Source organism: Poecilia mexicana, unplaced genomic scaffold (assembly GCF_051168715.1).
Source record: "Poecilia mexicana isolate PSO_F unplaced genomic scaffold, ASM5116871v1 scaffold_22, whole genome shotgun sequence".
NCBI classification, from domain to species: Eukaryota; Metazoa; Chordata; class Actinopteri; order Cyprinodontiformes; family Poeciliidae; genus Poecilia; species Poecilia mexicana.
In genome coordinates, this window is record NW_028263391.1 from 6676455 (window position 1) to 6700384 (window position 23930).

Here is a 23930-nt window from a genome sequence, read left to right on the forward strand (position 1 = left end):
ACAAACTTTGCCATATTTTCAATGATATTTCTTAGTCATTCGTAAGTTTTTCACATTTTGTCCCATAAAAACAACAAACTTCTCTGTACTTTATTTTGATTAGTGAATTATCATGTTAGATATTATGGTGAGGTAAGGATCCTTCCAACCTCAAAGACTTGGAGCTCATCTCTAAAGATAATTTATCAAAATCCCAGTGTTAAAATGCAAAAGGCTTGTCAGTGATAATAAATAGGGTTGATGACAATTGTTATATTGATTATTGACAAGCGTACAAAGAAATAACTTAATCCTATGTTCAATAAAATGTAACTAAAAGCATTTTTTTAAAGTGACACTTCTTTCACATTAACTGATCTTCATTTGAGAACTTCCAACATAATTTTTTTTTAAATCAGAAGCAAACTTTTGTTGTTGAACAAAATTATACTTAATCTAAGTCTTCCAGTGCTGTGAAAATTTTTGCACTTCACTGTTTATTAGGTGAATTCTACATTGCTAACTTCGTCTAACAGATTAATAGCTGAGAGACTGAGGTAAAGACAAGCTTTATTGGTTTTTCTGGCAGCTGAAATCCCCTCTGTTGCCGAGAAACATCTAAAAGAAAGATGACATCACACCCTCCTCATGACTTCATAAATGCGTGGAACATCTGTTTATGACATCACAGCTATTGGATGTATCTCCCAGAATTTCAGAGTTACATGTCATTCTGTCTGATTCAGAGCAAGTTTCACTTCCTTGATCCCAAAATACGTCTAAGTATTTGGGAAGAGTTGAGACGACTGTTTGAATTATCGGGACATAATATGAACGCTGAAAACATGGTAAAGCAACGTAGCTACAGTCTGAGCAAAGACTGGAAAATGAGAGGAAGCAACCCCAGTGATTTGTGGGCGCGGCGTAAAAACTTCAGGTATGACGTCCTCGCTCGATACAGAGGAATCACAAAGTTGATCACAGAGGAGGAAAGTCAGCTGTTTGAAATGGCTGACATTGTTTCAAGTCAACTAAATATGGCTGCGATATTAAAGCAGTTCAATAAGATTGCAAGCGTCAGAATCCGGCACAGAAACCCTGCTGCCATCCCCAGCAAGGATTCGTCTGGTTTGTGGGCTTTGCGTAAAAAATGCAGGGATGAACTACTTGCACGTTTTAGGAAGGTTCCCAAATCAGTGATGGAAGACGAATCCATGGACTGCACTGAGGATACGCTAGCGGACAGAAAACTGGTAAGTTTGCAGTCTCAGAAAAATCAAGGTGGGACTCCCGACATGGATTCTTCCGACTTGTCGAAAAGACAGGAACCACATTGGTTCAGAATGGCTGCTTCAAAGCAACAGAATTATGGAAGTAACTCTACGAAAACTTCCAACACCGGCGTCAGTGGTTGGCATCAAACAAATGAGGGGGTGAATAGCGGAAAGAGTTTCCCTGAGGTACAAACTCAGAGAAAGAATCCTGGGAAGAATAGGGTCACTGCTCCGCTCCATTCAAAGGACGAAACACCCAACTTCAGACAACAAACTACAAACTTTTGCCAACACAATCCTGGTAACACCTTTGCAAATGGCCACAATAACCACTACAAAACACCGCCGTTGAACCAAAGACGGTTTCCACAGCAGGAACAGAGAGGAAATTATCACTTAAGGAACCAGACAAGGTCCAGAGGAAATATGTTGCAGTCAAGAGACCAAGGCTGGACCAACAGAAACAGGTCCAACAGCTTTCAAGGTCCACAAAGGTTTGGAGGACAAAGTGTAAACAGGACTGTCCAAAATTTTAGGACATCAGAAGTCGAAAGAAGAAATTTTTCAGCTCAGTCTAACAACAGAAATGGCATCAACAGGTTCTTTGAGTTCCAAAGACTCAGGGCACAGCAAGAAAATTGGAAAAATCAAAACTGTGGAAGGTATTATTGAGCTCTGCTCAATAATCAATTCAGATTAAACAATCTGAATTGTTTAATTCAGATTAAAAAACTGAATTAAACAAAAAGAAAACAAACAAACAAACAAACAACCGAAGCACAGATGTAAATGTTTTTCTTTTCCTGCAATTTTATGTCTTACTTGAAAAACCAAACAAAAATATATAAAACAAAAAGAAAAAAGCTAAAAATCCAAGCTCAAATGTTTTACTGTCACTTTCTGTCCTTTATCTTAAAAAACTAAAACAAAACAAAAAAGCTGAACTGGTACAAAAAACATTTCTTTTTCTTTGTTAATTTTTCTTTGTAAAACAAAAACTGCTAAAAAATAAGAGTTTGTAAGAGTAACACTCAGTAACACACATTATTATTCACATATTTATATGCACTCACATCAGTCTCACTACACACTCAGAGTGGAAACACAAAAGTAACATTTTTAAGCAAAACTACAGAAAAGCTACCAGTGCTGTGGTCTTTAGCAGTTTAGGTTTTTGTTTTCATTATTTTTTATTTTTACTTCACCTTTGAAACCACTATTTACTTTCAATAAGCATGACAAAAAAATTAAATTTACCTGTCAAACAAGTCAAAAACATCAAACAAGAATTGTTTGATGTTTTTCAGCAACATCTCACAAAGGCATTTGGACCTATGAAGTCATAGAGGTCAATGATGTCATAAAGGTATATGTATGTGACGTTATAGATGTTTATGACATCATACAGGCCTATAACATCATAGAAGTTCATGATGCCATATGGACATATGATGTCATAGAGGTATATGACGTCATAGATGTACATGACGTCATATAGACATATAACGTCATAGGTATGTGATGTCATAGAGACATCTGACGTCATATATGTTTATGTTACAGAGGTATGACATCAGAGATTAATTACATCATATACATATTACATCACAAAGGTGTATGACGCCATACCCATTTGTGACGTCACAATGACGTCATAGTTGTATATGACATCATATGTGTCTGTGTTGCCATAGAAGTCTATGACTTCATAGACCTCTGTGATTGAGGCCTCAGTCACAGAGGCCTCTGAGGACATTTGTAGCTCATATGCTGGAGTAGCTTTTCTACAGTGACTCTCAGTCTGCTCCCTGTGAAGCTTACCCAAATCATTTAAATAATTTTGCTTCAAAGTCTGGTCAAGATTTTCTGTAACCCATTTAATCAGTTATCCCTGTTTCTGGTGGAGCTTTTCTCACTTTACATTTCCTTTCCACTTAACTTTCTATGAATATGTTATTTTATTATTTATTTATTTTTACAATATTCTCATTTTCGGAGACAAAATTTTGGGTGTTCTCTATCTATAAACCAAAATCAAAAAACTACAAGAAGACTTAACATTTTTTACCAAGTGTAATGACTCACTTCAGTCATGTAATGTGATTTTTGATATTTGCTGACATAAGATGCAGGGTATTTGCCACAAAACAGCTTATTTACTGCGAGTACAACATTTGTTTTTCAAGTGTTTATCTTTGTCTTCACTTCATCAATAACAGTAGGCACCACATACACAAATAAAATATATAATGTACTATTTATTATTTTCACTTTCAGGAAGTGTTAATATGAATAAATCAAAACATTTCCTTGTGCTATTTTTTCACAATCTGAAATCAAATAAACCTTTCAGACAATCTTTAAGGACAAGGATTAAGTTGGCATAAACAATAAATGAATGGCTCCCCAGTTTTGTTCTAGACATAATAGGAAATGTTTCATAGATTAATGCAATTCCTTTATTTATGCTCAATTCGTGTGTTAATCTGAAAAAATAAAAGTTGTGTATTTATTAACTGGATGTGTTCATTTCTTCCCAAACATACAGTGTAATTCTCACCATGTAAACACAAAGAGGTGGACAGCACATGCCCACTGTGAATGGTCTATTGAAAAGCCAAAGTAAATGCAACCACAGCAGCAGATTTGCTTGTTTCATGAAAACTGCACACAATCAAGAAAGAAAACATTTAATTCTTAGCAATAAGGAAAGCAAAACTAGGAAAAATGGAAACTGTTTTCTTCTTTCAGTTCTTGGAGATGATGGAACAATTATGCAGTGGGCTTGTGCTGAAGGGAGAATTGAGATGAAAGTCCTGAACCAGAAGGGGGCGCCACAGCTCCAGCATAAACTAAAAGCGTTGGATAAACAGCACAGCTGGACATGCTGAATGCTTCCACGACAGAAACAATCACAGAGAAGAGATCGTTGATGGTAAAATTCAGATCACGGAGGTCAGCGTGACAGAGAGTTTCTGATGAAGGAAAAACATTGTGACATGCTGAAAGGTTCAAAAAAAGTAAATTTTACAATTTTGAGCAAACTCCTATATTATGTACATCAAACAGTTATATTTTACATACTGGAGAATAAATTAAACAATATCGCTAGCTTTCTTTATGGCCGTTAAAGCTCTGTGCACAGGAACCTCCTTCAGCAGGCTGCAGTTTTTCTTCCAGTTCGGAGAGTCGGGAAGCAGTTTGTCTGCAAAAGCACACATGTATAAAAGACTTTACAGTAAGCTTACAAAATAATTTACTTTAGTCTTAGTAAGAGAATAGAAAAAGTTATGTGTACTATAGTAATAAATCTAAAATATCAGGACATTTTAGATTTTAGATTTAAAAACATATTACAAACTACTCATTAGGTCTGAACTCTGGGTGTAGCCATGAATTCAAACCTGAATATTCACGGACACATAAAGACAATTACAAAGTCAGTCTTCTATCACCTGAAGAACAGGTCTAGGATTAAAGGACTAATGTTCCAGCAAGATCTTGAGATCTCACTAAAACTACGAAAACAGTTCTTAAGTCCTTCCACTGGCTCCCTGTAGTGCAGAGAATAGGCATGAAATATTTTTGTTAGTTTATAAAAATCACTGAATACAGCACCAAAATACATCAAAGATATGTTGTCATATCATCCATCCAGCCCACTCAGGTCTTCTGGTTCAAGTCCACTCTGCACCCCTCGATAATTACGTCATAACTAAAGGAGACATATTTAACACAATGGGATGTTCATCACAGTGTACAATAACCTTACCTTGGCAGTTCAGATGGACTCGAGTGGGAAGACACCTGGTGTGGTCGGTGTACTCCAACGTGCAGAGCAAGGGCGTCTTGTCCTTGGGCACAGTGAACATCAGCACCAGTATCGAACACAACAGATTGCTTTCCATCACTTCAATGGACTTGTGTTGCTCCTGCAGCACAAGCAAGAGGAAAATATCAGCATATTCATTCAGAACCAGAAGTTCCAGCTCTTCTATTATTGTAACTAAGACTCTTCAATGGGTCCTAAAGGTGTATCCACCACTATAACACAAACAAACAAACAGGTTTTTGTATGTTAGAAAAGGAAACCATGACAAATCTGTTAGTGGTTAAGATCAAAATACCTACATGTGAACACTGAAAAATAAATAAGTACTCTATTTGACCAACATTTGGTCAACTTACGGTTGCCAAGCACAAAACTAAGATAGTGTGAACAATTTCTAACAAATGCTAGTTGTGTTCAACATGAAACAATTCCCTGTATTCTTCACGTCTGGGTGAGGAAGCAGGACGGAGGCCTTTTCTGAAATATAAATAATCCAATTCATTCCAATATTAATTTGGAGGGATCAACTTTTTGGGGGGCAAAATGAATCGTAGCTGAACATAGACAACAACATCAGTTGTTGTCTATGCTTGTTAACAAGGTTTAGGTGCTGTATTGATATTAGCTAGCTAGTCATCTTTTAGCTAACTTTACCTGCATTCAACAGCTTTACTCAACTCAGTCGATTAGTTTGGAGGAAAAACTGAAAAGTTCTTTGCGTTTTGCTGGTTTGCTGCCATGATTCTAACACACCTGTAGCAGCAGCAGCAGGTCTCCTTCACTGCCGCACAGGTGTAAACCCAGCGCGAGAGTTGTAGCGCTCATGTTGCGTTTAATGGCGGCTCGGAAAAACAGGTTACGACATGTTAACAACGGATTAAACAGTTTTAACTGCTGATAAAAGTGACAGAGGACACAGATATGGGAAGTGCGGAAGCCCCTAGTGTATCAAATTGACATAGGAATAATAGAGAGTTGGCCATTCTAAGGTAAAAACCCAGCACATACTGCGTTCATGTTTTGTTTTGTTTTTTTTTCATCCAGAAGGCTTACCAATGGCACGGTGACCCCCTAGGGGCGCGCCCCACAGTTTGGGAACCTCTGGACTAGAGCAAGGTTTGTGTTTTGGAGGAAAATTCCAATATTCATAGTCAAAGCCAAACAGAAATATATAACGCCAAAAGATCATAACTATAATGTGAAACATAGTGGTGGAATGAACTGACTGTTTTCTTGAAGAGGACGTAATTATAAAAACATTATGCCACAGCTTAAAAGGTGTGCATGCAGCCAAAGTATTCAGTACAATATTATTTTAAATAAATCACCTTCACAAGCTTCAGCTGCTGCTTGCGGCCTGCAAACGCGTTAAGATGCTGGCTGACTGTGGCCAGAAAAGCCCTCACGTCCGTCTGCAAGTCGCTCTGCTCAGCCAGGCTGTTCAGAGGAATGAAAGGGGGGATGTTGTGGCGGCTGATCCTAACTTTTGGCTTCAGGTTGAGCTCCAGTTTGTAGGTGTCCAAATATGCACCCTCGTACTCGGTCGCCAGAGAGAAGCACATGCCTTTCCCTCCGTTTGTTGTGATGGCGTCATACCCACCTGGCGACATTAGCAAATAAAGTCGGTGAATAAATAACAATAATTAAGTAGCAAAAAATAATTAAAAATTTAAATTCACATGTTCTAATTACCAATGAGGTTATGAGCATGAAGAAGATCCGTCAGCTCAGAGTGTCTGGCCATCAGATGGAACAACTCTGAGCTCTCTGAGTCTACGTCCATTTCCTCGTCTTCTCCATCTTCTCGCCGTTTGTCTACAGGTGCTCTCAGTTTCTGGAGCTTCTGTAAGAAGGGGAAGCAAACATAGACAAAACATTATTTACTCAGGGATACTGTGGCTTAAATCTGAGGTCAGGATTTGGGGGAGTTGAGACTTGTGATTTTTGCTTTGAGTCTCACTGAAAAAGTATTATAATTTTCCATCTCTAAAAAAAATTAGATTATTAATGTATGAAGGAGACAAAAAAAAAAAAAACTGATCCACGCTTTTGTTTCAGGTCCAATATCTTTTTTTTCCTGCTGGTTAAACAAAATCCTGTATATTCAAAATTCTGCAGCTGCAAACCAGAATCAAAGAGGCAACAAGAAAATATTACAGCATAATTGTGTGCAACTTCTGAACACGTTTTTTAAGAGTGCAGCGTTGGCTCAGCGCCTCAGAAGAAGCTTCACCTTGTGTATCTGTAGCTCTGCCTTCAGCTGGTCTCTCTGCGAGGTCAAAGCTTCAACTTTAGCCTTTAGCTCCTTCACTGGACTCGGCTGCTGTGGGACCTGGCTCCCCCGGCTCCGGGCCTGAACTTCCAGCAGACTCAGGTGGCTCAAAACACCTGGAGGTAAGAAACACTTTCACAAACCCTGAAATGAATTCAGCGACGGCTAATATGTTAGCGTCTCAGAAGCAAACTCATTTCAAGCTAACAATAAGTTAGCTTTGCAGGTTCTGGCCTACCTCTCGTCGACGCTCCCTCCATGTTTTTCCACCTTTTTCTTTGTTTACTCAGCTACATCTAAATTAGCAACTCAAACGAAAAATATCCCGTACTTTTTATTGTTGTTTTTAATTTTCGCGGTTGTTGCGTGCGCACGGTACGCCGTCGTGACGTCAGAAACTGCCGGAAGAGAATCGACAACAGTTTTACATCACATGGAGTAGAAGCTTAGCTTGGCTGTAGGTAAAAGGTGAACGCAGCGTTAAATGTTTTCAACAGAAGAAATTAAAACAAAGAGCTCAACTTTCTGCAGTATGTCACCACTGCACTGATACTCATGCGCTAACAGGTTGCATTTAACACATTTAGAGTTCCTGAATGTCCCTTGCTCCCTTGAACTTGAGGTGAGTCAGTGTGTATTATATTTACTTCCTGGACGTTTTTTTTTTTTTTTAAATCAGAGTACACTTTGCTGATTTACTTCTACTGTTCAAATGTATTTGTTTTAAGTAAATCTTTTAGTTAGTTGTGGTATATTGAATGCACTTTGGAATAATAAGCTTTACTAGGAACATTAACTGGTTGGTGAGCTTCATAGATTTATTTAGCTATCACAGATATTGTTAAGCATGTAGTTTGAAAAACGTTTTGCATTTTTTTATATTTTAACATCCACACAACTTTGAGGTATTCTTGAAGAGATTAGCCTGTTGGTTTTTTCTCTAATAAAAGTTTGTGGCAATGTAACAAAATCTACATCATAAAGTCTGTGATGCCATTCGGTCAAATATTCTAAATTAGTTAGATATTAGTAAATAAGTTAAACTAATAAGTTGGCAAATAAGTTCTTAGTCAGTTAATGGTACGACTAAATTAATGCTAAAAATGGTTAAAATTTTTGGGGGGTTGAAATTTGATCAAAGTGTTACAAACATTCTTTGTCATATTGTTTTTTCAGAAACATGACCGAGTGAGCGCTCTTGGAAGCAAACTATCTTTGAGGTATTTTGATCCGGTAACCTTGTCAACAAGAATTTAGGGAGTTAGGAGAAAGCAGACGAATGTACTTTTTACGATTTGTGCCTTGGAGAAAATTCGTCTTTGTATGTATTTTGTTTTATATTTATACTGTAGCTAAAAAACATAAAGTTGCTTTTGACCCTCCTACTTAATTTAGAATTAAACAAAATTAAAGTTTCCAGCTTTCTCAGCTTCCAAACAGTTTCAAGGATGTGGTGTGACCTTGTCTATGACAGACTGTAATGTTCATATAGAGTTGATAAGCTAACTAAGTCACAACAAAACCCATTTTTTATACAACATTTAAAGAACAATTTTAAAACTGTAGTTATGTAGTTTTTTTTCTGGAGATTCTTGGTCCAAAAAAAAACATCAGAAAAAAGGAGGAAAAATAATAAAAAACAACATTTTATATGGGGGTTAGCTCAAGATTATGAATATTATGTGTAGAGTTCAACACTGATGTTCGGTGGTTGATTACAAAGGGAATGTTTCTATTTTTTCAAATATTGTTTACATTTTTCTGAGTAATATCTGAGATATAAAATCAGTAGTTTCATTGCATAGACTTCATATATTATATCCATTCTTTCCAAAACAGTGGGTATTTTTACCATTTTCTTGCTGTGCCCTTTTTGTTTGGCATTATTATATTCTTAATTCTCATATTTAATCTCTTTTTTTTCTTAGGCTTTCTGGACGGTTGTCACTGATGGGTGCGGAGAAAAGTGTTTCCGATTTGCATGAAGGAGCAACACAAAGAGCCACTTGAACTCTCCGGCCCAGGAAGCAAACCAAGATGGACCCGTCCAATCAAAAGCACTTTTCAGCCGTGGACTACGTCGTGTTCGCCCTTCTACTGGCCGCCTCCGTGGGCATCGGGCTGTACTACGCCCTGTCTGGGGGCCGCCAACGCACCACACAGGAGTTCTTGATGGCTGACAGGAGCATGCGGTGTCTCCCTGTTTCGCTGTCACTCATCGCCTCCTTCCAATCAGCCGTGGCCATCATCGGCGTCCCGGCCGAGATCTACACTCACGGCACCCAGTACTGGTTCATCGGCTGCGCCTACATTCTGGGGCTTTTAATTCCTGCTCATGTTTTCATTCCATTGTTATACAGGCTGAAGCTCTCCAGTGCTTACCAGGTGTGTAAAAAAAAAATGTCCATTTTTGTCAGCCGTACGTGAGCAATGAGTCAGCGTTGTTGTTCTTGTTTTGCAGTATCTGGAGCTACGGTTCAGCAAAGTAGTGCGGATATGTGGAACGCTAACGTTCATCTTTCAAATGGTGGGTGCATTCAGATATCTGTCAGCCATCCTGTAAAGTTTTATTGGTGAAATAAAACATTGTCTGAGACTTGTATGGACCAAAATGGACATCCAGCTGTGATTTTCATCAAAGGATGGTTCGCAGGAACCATCCTTCAAACTTTAGGAACGTTAAGGTTCAGGTTTTTTAAACTCTTCTTAGAGCCGATACGGCCACTCTCTGAGGTGTGTTTAGTTCAGGATTTCCTGTCATGTGTTGCCCTCTGGTAGACCAGCAACCATCCTCCCCAACACACCCTCACCCCGAAAAAAATCTGAAAAATGTGGTGTGCATTTTTATTCAGACCCACTGAGTCAATAAATTGTCTTTACAGGTGTTACAGTCAAAATGTTCTGTTTTTTAGTCCATTCTTATTTGCAAAGAAGCTGAAGCAGCTTTTACTGGATCTCTAGGCAAGATCCAGTAAAATCTGTTCAATCAGTGAAAAAGTATAAAGCGTCTTTTGTGTATTTCATTGTTTGTTTTTTTTTTCGTTAAAACACTCCGGTTTCTGATTTGTCTCTTAACTTGATTTAAGGTTATCTACATGGGTGTTTGTGTGTACACACCTGCTTTCGCACTCAACGCAGGTAAGAAAAGTTTTATGTTTTAATTTGATTCATTAAATCGGAGTTTGAAACGAATTTCAGGATGTTGCTGTGTTTTAATTTCAGCTACCGGATTTCAGCTTTGGGGCACAGTGCTGATAACCGGACTAGTCTGCACTTTATACACGACCCTGGTGAGTTGACTTGAATGTTGAGAGAACTGACTCTCTGTCTGGAGCAACGATGTTAGCGTGTCGAGAGAGTCGCTCCTTTCAGTTAATTAACCAAATTATGCAGAAAACATTTCCTGTCTTTATAAAACACCAGAAATGTGTCTGTTTTTGAGATTTTATGCTGTGACCTTGTCCGTGAAATAACTCCCTTCATTCTTGGAAGACTATATGTGAAAATGATTACAGAATACTAACAAATTACTCTTGTTTAAGATCTGAAAACATCTAATTCAGTAAACATTTCAGATCGACAGCTAAATGTCTCTTGTAGGTTGAAAGATGGAAACCGTAACTCCTACTCGGTTTAATTTTGTACAGAACAGTCCACAGTGGCCGTTGGGTTTGACCGAATGTTTCCGCTCGGCTCCCCGCAGGGCGGCTTGAAGGCAGTGATCTGGACGGACGTCTTCCAGACGCTCGTGATGTTCGCAGGGCAGATCGCCGTCATCATTGTGGGAGTGGAGCGGACCGGAGGAATGTCGGAGGTCTGGAGGAAAGTGAAGGAGGGAAACCGCCTCTCTGGCCTGGAGTGAGTTCAGTGATGGCTAAGGCCTTGAGCATTATTAAAATACACGTCAACTAATTTAGTAATTGGTTTATTGTTAATTGGCGCATGCAGACTCAAAAAAAGAGGCCGTTTGCTGAACAAACAATACACACATGGCGGTAATAAAGATGAAACTACACATGAAATATACATATTTTGCATTTAAGACAAAAAAAAAACAATTTCTACCCAGACTTCTGATGTGGCATAGTTTCAGCTTCACCTGGTTCAAACAAAAAAAAAAAATCATCTAATAAGCATCTTTTTTTTTTTGCAGTCAATAATTGGTTATCCAAATTAATCAACACTTCAGCCCTGCGCTGCTGTATTGATGATAAATTGAGCATAAAGGGCCGAGCTTTTCACATGTTGACGCTAGAAGTAGTTTTGAGCAAAGTGAATTGTTTGTGTATATTTTAAAAATGTATTTCTAATATTGTATAAAATAAGGTTAAGTGGTTAAATGAAAAATCTGCAGAATATGCCAAAAAAACAGCAACTTTAAAATCTGATTAATTGTCAGATGAACTGAAATAATCGACAGTTGCAGGCCTAAACGAAACCCTAGTTTAAAAACGGTTTTCTTTCTCTGATTCAGCTTGAACCCGGATCCCACAGAGAGACACACCTTTTGGACTCTGGGGGTCGGCGGGGTTTTCCTCATGCTGTCCCTGTACGGAGTCAACCAGGCTCAGGTCCAAAGATATCTCAGCGCGCGGACAGAAAAAGAAGCTGTGAAGTATTTTGTTTTTTATTATTATTATTATTATTATTATTATTATTATTATTATCAGATTTGTGTGTAAATTAATCTGAAGACTAAAGTGCTTTACATCAATATCCAGCTTCCTGTAGAGGTTTTTTCACATGTTGCCACATTACAACCACAAACCTGGAAGTATTTTATCAGAATGTTCTTTAATGAAATAGAAAGTAGTGCATGATTGTGAACCAATAGAAACAGTGTTTATCAAAACTCTTTACATTTAAAATGTCTTTCAGAAATCACCTAATTAGCAAAAAAAACAATGCTTATGGGACAGAATGTGGAAGCATCTGTCGTGTTTATACCCGACAGATGTTGTGGATAGATTTTTTTTAAAAAGATGTAAAATTTCCACTGAAAAAAAGTTTTTTTGAGAATATTTTCAAAAATTTTCTAGAAAAAACAAGGACATTTCTGAGCTCCGAAAATCGAAAATTTGTGAAAAAGGAACTCAGAATTTTTTTTAATTAATCTCGGAAATGTAATGGAAAAAATGTGAACATTTCTGATTTTGCAAAGTCTAAAATTTTCTACAAAAACTCTGAAACTTTTAGATTAATCCCAGAAGTTTTCTAGAAAAAAATTAAGAAATTTTCACGTTCTAGAACATTTTGCACTGTAGATTTTCCCAGAAAGTGTGAAGCAAGAAGCATTGGGGTTCAATGGTTTGTACACCAGGGGGCGCTGATGGACTTATCACACAGATAACCTCTTGAGTCGATGGGTAGATTAGGCTGTAATCACGGTTTATCTGAATGAATTTTATGGTTCCAGTTTCCGATTACCCAACACGTGGGTTTGCAGTATTTGTTTACAGTTCAGGACCAAATTCTGGTTTGCTTTTATCAGATTTATTCCAGTAAAACTGGTGATTACTTAAGTTTTCATCCATGATCTCTCATCAGATTGCAAATAAAAACAGCTCCTTTATTTTTTTCTTCTTTCCTTTATTTTCCTTTTATTTTTCTCCTTTTAAAAAAGAACAAAATTTCCACTCTTCCTCTTTCACTGTCATCAGATGCAGCAAAACTTTGAAATGGAAGCATTTTACTTTAATCCTGGATGGAACCAAGGTGTTTTTGTGTCAAAGAGGGATTTAGCCAACTTTAATGGGAGATCTTTTAGTGAAAATGTTCCCCATTTTCCACCTTTACTGTGTGTGTGTGTGTGAGCAGGTCGTGCTACATGGTGTTTCCTTCCCTTCAGCTGGCTCTGGGTCTTAGCTGCATCATGGGCCTCGTCATGTTTGCACGTTACTGTGGAGAGGACTTTTCCGAGAAGCTGGGTAGCTCTTCCAGAGATGCCGTGAGTCCTCCTCGTCTCCTCCAGACATTTTTATTTATTTATTTATTTTCTTTAGAATACACGAATGTAGTATAGAAGGTTCCAGACTGTCAGCTAAAATTATAAAAAAATGTGACCTGCCGGTTCTTAAACGCCAAAAAATGCAAATATTACAGCCTGGATATTTGCATGTGCAACAGTAACGTTCACATCACATGTGACGTAAATATAGAGGCTGTTTACTGACAGAGGTCATCTTGTCATATTGGCTTTGTGGTTTCTATTGACTAAATTAATATATGCAAAAACCCAAAGCTTCCAGGAAGTAGTGACGTCAGCTTTGCCTCAAACAGATGGTGATATACTTCGTGATGGACATGCTGCAAGGCCTGCCCGGACTGCCCGGACTGTTTGTCGCTTGTCTTTTTAGCGCGGCGCTCAGGTACGGGACTTTCCGCCGTGTCGGCAGATTTTTCTAATCAGGCCTCTTTATCGGCAACCGTGTGTTTGCCTTTGCAAATGTCGAGTTGTTTTTCTTTGCATGCTTTTGAAAAGTTTAGAATTTGTCTTTGTTTTTGCATTTTTTTTCCCAGGTCTGGATGAGTTTTGAAAACGCACACACACAAAAAGAATGCATTTAGAAAATATTTGTATTTTCACATTATCGTCAGCATAGAGTTGAACGTTTTAGCCATTGCAGAGGTGAGTGTGGTAAAAATTTGCAACCGACGTAATTTGACTGAGAGTCTTAATCAGAGAAGCAGCCTTGAGGCTCATGGAAACTTTTGTGAGACCAAAATGTAAAACACTATGTGCGGTTAAAAAACTAACACAGCCCACAATTAGGTCAAATTTGTTAAGAGCTGTAGAACCTACTTTACTTTTACCCTTTGGAGAAAAATAAACCCTAACATTTCGACCAATCCTATTTTATTTCTAAAGCACATAAGAAAGTAATGTGTTTCACTGAAGTGCTGCACAACACTAAAACAGATCAAACCAAGACACAAACATATAAAACATAGAAATTGTTTCATTGTAAAACAAAGGAACAGTTATTTAATTTAGCTAGTTACAGTCACAGTTAGTTGCATGTAAAAGAAAACTACATCAAAAGGAGATAGCACTTATAATGTGGATTATCTGTACAATGCAAAGCAATATACATCAATATATAAAGTACTATAGTACAAAAACTCTCAGAGGAAATGTTTTCAGTTATCCAGTTAAGGAGGAGGCGTTTTCTAGAACAGAAAGTTAGCAAACTGTCAGGCTTTCTTTTATGTTTGTCACTAGTAATTGGATCGGTTAGTCCAGACAGAGCTAAAAAATAAGAGTTTATTGTTCAGATTAATAGAAAACATTTAGACCAATAGCAATTTGTACAGGTGGGGGTGTAAAAATGAATAAAAAAATTATATTGGAGAAGTAGGGAAGAGGTTTAGGGTGACTGAAAAAAAATCTGACTTTAATCAAGATTTGAGGGGAGAATGAGTAGCACCACATGGAGGGTGATTGACAGCGCTAAAACCCTCTTCTTGGCTCTGATTGGTTGTTTCCAGTTTGCACTGGGAGAAGGCAGAGGAGCTTGATTTTTTTTTTTTAACACAGATTATCTGTCTCATAACATCCAGTCACGAGATGGTGATATTTTCAACAATATGTAAAAAAGATGTTTTTTTGTTTGTTTTTTTTTAACAAAAGTTAAATACTGCACCTTTAAGAAGACATGCATTGACTTTTTTATACGAGTGAACTGACAGCCACCACGTTGCTGCATGCCAGGTTTTAAAATTACTTTTCTCATGTAAGGGACCAGATCATTCAGTTTTAAACAAGAAGTTCAAAAAGTTTCGCTTCAATCTGAAATGTAGATTTATATATTTAAAAAATATATATAATTAATAGTCATGGAGTCCTAAAACTAAAACTGAACAACCTGGGGCATCATCATCAAGGATGATAAAAGAAAATGAGGAACATGAAGCTAAAATGGATCTTTTGTGTGAAGGCAGAATTGCGTGGCATTCACAGGCTGAAATAAAAATTTGATTTACAAGAAATTTACATGAACAGGTCTGTTAACAACCTCCTTTATTACAAAAGTTTTTGATTAGAAGCCGAAACATTGTCGCCCTTGTAATACGAAGCGACACAAACGCCGAGTTTTTCCTGTGTTCCTCATGTTAACAGAGGAAGTGTGTGTGTGTTGCCAGAGTGGAAACCGTTTAGCGATAATCTGATACGGTCTTCACAATGAAAACCATATCAGGTGATCACGTTGCTTCGCACACACAAGAAAAAATAAAACCTGAGAATCTGTTCAGTTGTTGTGGATTTGCACAGCTTTTAACATGGTTGCAAATAACAGAAAAGACGGGCATGGGTTTATGTTTTGCTTTCACCGTTCAGCACCATCTCGTCTGCCTTCAACTCTCTGGCCACTGTGACGATGGAAGATCTCATCAAGCCGCATTTCCCTTCCATGTCGGAGGAGAGAGCGACGCTGGTCTCCAAAGCTTTAGGTGAGCCGCTCTCGGCTTCAAACTTTGCTAAGGTGAAGTTTTGGTTGTAGTTTCTGACGGTTCATGTTGTGGCTCTACCCTAAGCGACGTCCTATGGGCTGCTCTGCCTGGCCATGGCCTACCTGACTCACCTCATGGGCGACTCGGTCCTGCTGGTGAGCTCAGCGTTTGATCTGATTGTTTCTCAGTAACTTTGTGAGGATTAGCACTCATGTTTTGTGTTGCAGGTAGCTTTAAAGATCTTCGGGATGGTTGGCGGACCCATTCTCGGCCTGTTTTGCCTCGGCATGTTCTTCCCGTGGGCCAACTCCAAGGTAAGCCGACATTCATGTGATTTGGTTTTGCATGTCTAGTCGTGAGCTTATAAAAATATGGATATGAGCACACCTTAACCTCTCCCACATTTCCTCACGTTAATTTAACAAACTGCAATGTATTTTATGCAACTGGTCAATGGAAAGTGACACACAATTGTGCAGTGGGTGTAAAAGGGTACATTATTTTAAATAATAAAAAAAAAAGAATCTGAAAAGTGTGGTGTGCATTTTGTTTTTTTGCACATCTTTGAACTGAATATTTTTGTTCATTCCTCTTTGCAAAATACCCCAAACCTCAAAGTCTGATTGGATGGAGAGCTTTGATTTTTAAGTCTTGCCACAAATTCTCAATTTGATTTCTCAGTCTGGACTTTGACTGGGCCATTCTAACACTTGATTACACTTTAATCTAAATTAGGGCCACTACTTTAACATGTGAACTCGGATTAACTAATTAATCAACTAATTAATTAATTAACTGCATAGATTTTAAGGCGTTAAACATTTTTACGGTTAATAGCATTTTTTTTTGCTTACATAGAAAAGTCTGGAGCCGGAACCTTTGTTTTGCGTTTCTGGTACGCCGGTAAATCTGACGCACACGCAACATTCGCAAACAACAAGCCGCTTTTCTCGGGACACAGAGGGATAATTTTTGCCTGAGAAAACAATGTGTTCGGACGCTGGAAAATACTGTTGTTATTTTCAAGTTGTGCTAAAAGGAGTTAGCCTGTCAGCGAAGCTATTTCAAAATGGCATCTCAACACTAAGCATGTTTGAGCAGCACAGACGTCTCAACAATAAAGTTATTGGCCACACTTCACATTTTCAAAGGATTTTTTCAGTGATGATCAGATGTTCCTGAAACACTTACAGGCTGAATGGTTGACAATTTAGAATGCCTTTATTTTTGTCGTGCAGAAGCAAAACAATATTTCATAATATCAGCTGTTTCCTCCTGCCTGATGGTTGAATAACCTGAATAACAGGTGTAAAAACAATAAATATCTTTGTTTTTGAGCTTATATATGTATTTATTCAGTCATTTAGCAGCACCACCTTTTTTTTACTGTGGATGATGTGTTCAGGTGACCTTCTTCCACATGCTTCCTGTGTCCCCATATATCACGTGTCAAACTCGAGGCCCGCGGGCCAAATTTGGCCCAACGTTGCTCTTTATGTGGCCACATAAACACAACTTCAGGATAACAGTTGTTTGCTTAAATCTTATTTTGTAAGTCAAAACAAATAGTTTCTTATTTGAACAGTGGCACATCAATGTAAAATGATATTTAACTTATTAAATGACTTTATTCCTGTCAGTAATTATCCCAGGTCATCACAAATAGAAGAACTTTATTCAGTTGTTCAAAGACAGTCTGTGAACTTTGTTTCCAGGGTGCGGTGGCCGGTCTGGGCGCAGGTCTGGTCGGCGCTTTCTGGGTCGGCATCGGCAGCATCGTCACCCGCAGCTCTGGTGCTAAGCGGCTGCCGCCCAGCTGCCACATCAACACAACCGCCGCCTTTCAGACGGCGATCGGCAACGTGACGAGGTTGGACTCCGGCCGTTAACGCCGAATGTTACCGGTGACTTTTTGTCTCGAGACTAACTCAACTCTCTGTTCTTCAGCCGGCCCACGGGGCTGCACAGGTTTTACTCTCTGTCCTACATGTGGTACGCTGGCTTCAGCTGCCTGATAGTCGTCCTCGTCGGGCTGACCGTCAGCTTTCTCACAGGTATCCAAAACTGTGACATTTACTCGTGCCGCCTTACTTTAATGTGAAACGTTTCTTCACGTTAAACTTTGCAACGTTTGTGTTCTTGCCAAGGCCCAATGAAAGAAGGGGAGGCGACACCTGGAACAGTCTATCCGTTGTTGGGAAAGCTGCTTTTTTTTCTGCCCAAACACATGAAGAAGAACGTCTGCTGCGTGACTCCTCTGAGACCGGCCGTAAGTAAAGATGAAAGTTTCCGACCAAAACAAACAAGTCAGGCAAAAACTTTTCAATAGCTATTAATGATGGAAAAAGTAAATACACCCTTGGTGCTTCACTTGGATTTATGAGGTCAGGTAACAACCAGTTGCTGCTATTAAGAAATTATAATTGATTATTTGACCTTTGTCAGGCAGTGTGACCTTTTGTGCTAAAATAACATCAAGATGGAAAGAGATCAGCAATGGCTAGAGCAACTGATGCCTTCTGTCAACCTGGGTAAAGACTGTAGGAAAATGTAAAACACAATTACAAGTCTCTCATTTCATAGAGGAAAAACATGCAAGTAGAGCTGAAACAATTAATTGTGATTAATCGGTTATTGAAATAATCCTTAACTATTTTAATAATTGATTAATCGGTACTTTAATTTGCTTAAAGAACAACAGCCTCAGATATTAAATAAGCTAAAACTGTGCAGAAAAATATATACATTTGGCATTTAAGATGTAAAAATCTTCATCCTTCAGTCCCAGTTAAACGATGTTTAACTAAAGTCCTACGGGGTTTAGAGTCCCGGTTGACGCTGTTTCAACTAAAAACCTAGAGGTTGGAGTCCTTGTCAAACGGCGTTTTGACTAAAGTTCCAGAGGGTTAGAGCCCCAGATAAGGACAGGGGTGTGGATGTCGTCACCCCAGGTTGAAAAGGGGTGCGGGTTTTAATGTTTTTTATCTTTTTTAATCTTTTTTTTTTTTTTTCCAAAATCTCTTTCTCTTTCTTACTGTTTATTCAATGTCACATGCTGTTTTTTTTATTATTATTTAAAGCACTTTGAAATGCCTTGCTGCTGAAATGTGCTATACAAATAAAATTTGATTGATTGATCCTGTTCAAATTATGTTAAAAATATCTCCTATTATCACCTTTGGTTATCCATTTATTAATTGATTTATCCATAAATGAATCAGATCGCCCCTACACTGCACTGATATTAAGTCAAGCAGGGCTATAAATGATCAATCGTAAAGGAATACCATCTTATTTCATCTTGGGGAATATATTTAAAAAAGGAATTGAATTATCTGTTTATTTGCATCCCGAATATTGTATGAAAAAGCTTCCGAATGTGGTAAATTTTATTTATCCAATTAATCGATTGATTGTCAGAATAATCGATGGAACAGATAATTATTAAAATTATTGTTAGTTCCAGCCCTGGACGTAGGACGGGTTCCTATCCTTCCAGGAATTGAAGTCCATGTAATTTTTCTCCGAGGTCAGATGTAGAAATGAATTTGCTGCGTGATACTCGTCAGAGAACTTACTAACGAGCAGTAGAGCTGCAGCTGAAACTCCACCATATTGGCTGCCACGTCAGACAGAAAGCAAACGCATCGTCTCAGCAGAGACTCCTCATGCCAACAAGACCTTTCCAACCGTTAACTCTTCTGTGCACCACGTTATTTTGTAGGCAAATGTGAGGTGATTTCACAGGACCAGTGTTGACTGAATAAAGTCACTTACATGGTTCTGAAACTTAAAACGTCTAAATCAATTCCATCTGTCTCTCTCTCCGCTTTAATGTCATTTTTTCCTTGTTGTCCTAAGATCCCATCCCCACAAGGGCCACATTCACACAAAGAAAGCAATGGAACCGCCAGTGGGCAACACACACCATCGCAGCAGCAGACAGAGCGTTTGCTGCCTGACGCCGACTCACGTGTTATCGAGTACGAAACAGCGGTGTGACGTCGAAGTCATCCACGCACGAGGATGGAAATCTCTCAGAATGTAAAGCACTTGGAGCGGAGCTCTGCGTTTGCATGTAGATTACAATGCGTTTGTCGTTGTGATGCCTTTCCTTCGGGGTGAGGGATTTTTATCAGGTTTGCACTTTGAGCCACAGAAGCAGCAGCAGCAGCTCCAGACTGATGTTTTTTTTGTGATTGAATGATTCGCAGCGGAGAAGGTTTTGTAGATCTCCACAGTATGTTTCCGTTCCAGTCAGCTGCTTGAATGTTTCAATAGATTGCCTTTATACTTGTGAAAGTGCACTATGATGTTACATAAAAATCGAAGATTAATGAGCTGATGAGCAAGTTGATCCTTTTTAGACCTTTAAAAAAAAATTATTTTAATATTTGAGAAGCACTACTATATCATACATCGGATTTCAGGTTTTATTTGAAAGCTGACCCGCTGGTCACGATTTTTACTCTCTTTACAATTTTGCTATTGACTGTAACACAAGCGCCAACAAATTGTGCTGGAGTCTCTTTTATCGAGGTGCTAGTTTTCAATGCAACAGAAAAGGAGGAACGGTACAAGGTTGTTTCCATTTATGCATTGTTGCATATATGCCTAATCCTTGACAAAACCCAAGTGCAGCAAAGTTGATGTGTTTATAGACCAAAAATGTTCAATTAATTTCGGAGTATGTGATTGATCAGAGACGATCCACGACAAACTGGCTGATTCAAGTCTTTTTCCGATTATTTGTTGCATCTCTACTACTAAAGCTGTGAGACTTGGCACCCCAATTACTTCTCTGACTGTGTCCTGGAATTAAAACTGTAAAACCTCTTTTCTACATAAGATTAAAAATTTGTAATAAAGAGTGTCTAATTTTTTTATTATATATTTTATTACTTAAAAAATACTCATTGTAATCTACATTTTGTGGAACACCGACAAAAAGTCTTAAGAGTCTTTACGTCCATTCAGTACGAGGGACTTAAGCATTTTGATTTATGCTGCTTGAACCTTTTTACACAACTGCTTTGTAAAGGGACCTACGTTTTCTCACATTGGTAATGCAAATATACACAATGAAATTCTATGAAGTAATGTTTCAAAGCATAAAGAGTAGTCAAATGTATTCTACTGCGTGCAGCTAAAAGGTTTCAGTAAAAGGTTTCTTTATGTTCAGGGAACAGTCTCAACAACCCAAAAGCAGAATGACTGACATTTTTGTCAAAATGTGTTCAAATTTTAGTTTGCATACAACGTGGGTGTGCAATCAGTGGCCCTTCACCCACACTACGGAGCAAATGTGGGCAATATAAACTTAAGATTTTAGTAGAAAAAATTGTCATTTTTATTGTGAATTTGGAAAAATATTTACAACTTATTTTAATTCTTTTTAGGCATTTCTGTGGCTCTTTATCAGAGCTCTGGGTTTCTCTTCGCATTCTAAAAAGTCTTAAAGTCATGTCTATAAAATTATGGCTTTGAAATATCAGTTGGCGCTAATTGCAGGTTAAGTTTTGTTGCATCAGGGCTGTTCAGTCTTGTATGAATGTTGTTTTTTTCTCACGAGACTTTTCTGTCATTCAAAGGTTTGAGTCGCGCGCATTCTGTGACTCGAGGCGGGTGGTAGCTAGCTGATTTTGCTAACTAGCTTGCTTTTTGCGTCTGTCATTAAAGTGCAAATGCGTCAGTAGTTGCCATCATCTCACTTCTGTTGTCAACTGATATGAACCAGCAGGACCCCTTATATTTATGATTTTTTTTAAGACTTGAATTTAATTCAAACTGACATTAAAAATTATGTTAAATCTTAAATATGATTAGCTAAAATCTGCAGATGCCAGCAGTGGAAGAAATAGTTCAAATAATCATTCTGACAGTAGAGACTGTTTATAGGGTTTTCAAATGTCATTGATAGGAATTTATCATTAATCTAAAATCTTAACACTTTTCCACACATCTCACGAACCAGAAATGTTTCAGTGTACATGTAATTACTGATGATGTGTGTGTGTGTTCAGGTCTTTTGCATCACTTAACTGACAAATGTCCCTAATGTTAATTTAGCTGTAATGTTACTTTGTGTAAAATGAACTGTGTTTTTGTCAAACATGCTGTGTATTGATGGTACAAAGAACAGGACTAATATGCAAAACCACTATTTGCTGTTCTGCAACAGTTTCCACAAGGCACAGTAAGGACTACCTAGAAATTCAAATAAACACCAACCCTGTGAGAGGCTGATATGTTCAGACAGTTAAAGATGACAAGAAACCATAAACTAATTGCAAAATTTTACAAAGCTGCATTACCATCATTATTTAAAACCAAAATAAACTCTATTAAAATAGAAACCTGTTTAAAATTGATGACTAATTGATCAGTGCCAAATAAAAACATTGTTAGATGTTGTACAAATTGGAAACGATCCAGTGACAGGACTCAATATAAAGATCCCTCAGACATTTGGTTAAACTTGATTAGATGGTGCAAATTTCTGAGTAATCGGGTTAAACATTAACCTTCAAGGTTAATGTTTGACTCTGAAATGTTAGAATTTAAATATTTAAATAAAGTAACTCCTACTTGAATAAACCTTTACCACTTTTCTGAGTCTCATAACTGATATTTGATGATGTCATTGGAAAAAGTGTGTCCTTATAACTAAATGTTTTGAACTTTAGCATAGAGATACCCAAGTACAGTTCTTTAGATGTGGACCAGGTCCTAACAAACTACAGAAAAACAGCAGAGTTCAGTTTAGAACAGGGACTTAAACATTGTCAAATGTTTAAGAGAAGACTGTGTAATCCGTACCTGGTATATGAGGTATAGTCACAATAAATAGGAAATTGTGTGTTCACTGTTTGTACACTTATACAGGTGCTGTTTTCGGATTTCTTTGGATATTCTTTTTACAATTCAACTTTCAGATTCTCTCCAAGTTGGCACACTGATCCATATCATAGGTGTGGTTAAAATAAATCCTCTTTTATTCAAATTAGTCTGTGTTTTTGGTGGAACATTTTCATATGAGAATTTTTAAAGGTGATAGAACCACAGCTAATACAATTCAGAATTAATAGTTGTAAAATTTTTCTGATATTGTTTGATTTTTAAGTCTGCGTGGTCAACACGAACCCCCAGCAAGTTAGTGCAAAAATAGTGTTTCCGTTTTCTCTGTAGATATTGACAGTCTGAACGAACCTAAAGTAGTTAATTTTATGTTTGCCCCCCCAAAAAATTAATCCCATTTTAATGGAAAAATTGTGTTAATTTTTCACAGTATTTTATTCACAGTATTTTAGCTCATTTATAAATGTCACAATTTCAAACTAAACATTTAATAAGGAAACTAGATATTTAGCTCAAAGCTAAATAGTTAGCGAAAGTGCAAATTCACGCGGCGAAGCCCGGAAGTGGACTATCAAAATAAAACCTGCGTCTTGGCTGTAAACGTTCGTAGCCAGTAAAACGGCTCATTTGATGGTTTAAGCTGAAATGTTGAACATATCGCTAGGAAAAGAAACAACAATGAAGAGATACAAGTTAGGCAGTCACGCCGGTAGGAATTTATTTGAAGGTTCACAAGACTTTGCAAGGTTATGGGTAAGTGAATTTGCATACCGAAACTAAATGTTCACTTTGTAAGCTAAATATTTAGCTTCAAACTAAATATTTAGCATACGAAGTAAATATTTATTTTGAGGCTGTTAACTAAATTAAATTAATAGTTTTATTAACAAACTAGTTAATCAATCTATTACTTAGCTAGTTAATAAGCCAACTCAATATTTGGTTTGAAGCTAAATATATAGCTAGCTAGCTAACTGAATATCTATTTTAGAGCTAGATAGTTTGTAAATTTAATATTTATCTAACTAAATATATAGTTTGACACTGACATTTTAAATGAGTAACAAAGTGGAAAATGTGACTAAAAATGAACTCCCATTTCTTCGTCCTATGCCAGGCTAACTACAGTACGAGAAAAATATGGCCACGCACCGCGGCTTTTCAAATTCTTATTTAGAGGTAAATTAAATTACTATCACATTGTTTTCAAGGAATATTAACTCCATTTGTTTGTCTGCTTTAAAATATTAGGTGTGTAGAAAAT

The 23930-nt window shown here is 37.6% G+C and overlaps 3 protein-coding genes across 5 annotated transcripts; 2 read left to right on the plus strand and 1 right to left on the minus strand.

Moving 5' to 3' along the window:
* The first annotated feature begins 824 nt into the window (after nucleotides 1–824).
* LOC148152784 (uncharacterized) lies at nucleotides 825–2450 on the plus strand. The gene has a single exon (XM_088002778.1). It carries the CDS (start codon nucleotides 825–827, stop codon nucleotides 1923–1925), a length of 1101 nt encoding a protein of 366 aa, XP_087858904.1. The 3' UTR covers nucleotides 1926–2450.
* A 1239-nt stretch (nucleotides 2451–3689) lies between these two features.
* cenpo (centromere protein O) lies at nucleotides 3690–7747 on the minus strand. The gene is made up of 7 exons (XM_014976849.2): nucleotides 7596–7747; nucleotides 7319–7473; nucleotides 6778–6928; nucleotides 6414–6685; nucleotides 5026–5185; nucleotides 4338–4458; nucleotides 3690–4228 (listed from the first exon to the last, which is right to left on the minus strand). The coding sequence occupies exons 1-6, from the start codon at nucleotides 7615–7617 to the stop codon at nucleotides 4349–4351; spliced, it is 870 nt and encodes a 289-aa protein (XP_014832335.2). The 5' UTR covers nucleotides 7618–7747; the 3' UTR covers nucleotides 3690–4228; nucleotides 4338–4348.
* slc5a6b (solute carrier family 5 member 6) lies at nucleotides 7391–20676 on the plus strand. Of its 3 annotated transcripts, XM_014976843.2 has the most exons (17): nucleotides 7778–7979; nucleotides 8534–8577; nucleotides 9286–9742; nucleotides 9819–9884; nucleotides 10444–10495; nucleotides 10580–10647; nucleotides 11061–11215; nucleotides 11832–11972; nucleotides 13175–13304; nucleotides 13637–13725; nucleotides 15696–15808; nucleotides 15893–15963; nucleotides 16036–16122; nucleotides 17524–17678; nucleotides 17756–17862; nucleotides 17956–18077; nucleotides 19670–20676. In XM_014976843.2, exons 3-17 carry the CDS (start codon nucleotides 9395–9397, stop codon nucleotides 19808–19810), a joined length of 1845 nt encoding a protein of 614 aa, XP_014832329.1. In that variant the 5' UTR covers nucleotides 7778–7979; nucleotides 8534–8577; nucleotides 9286–9394; the 3' UTR covers nucleotides 19811–20676. The 3 variants fall into 3 exon arrangements, with proteins under 3 accessions (XP_014832330.1, XP_014832329.1, XP_014832332.1); XM_014976844.2 differs by lacking the exons at nucleotides 7778–7979; nucleotides 8534–8577 and adding an exon at nucleotides 7391–7479; XM_014976846.2 differs by lacking the exon at nucleotides 8534–8577.
* The last annotated feature ends 3254 nt before the right edge of the window (nucleotides 20677–23930 follow it).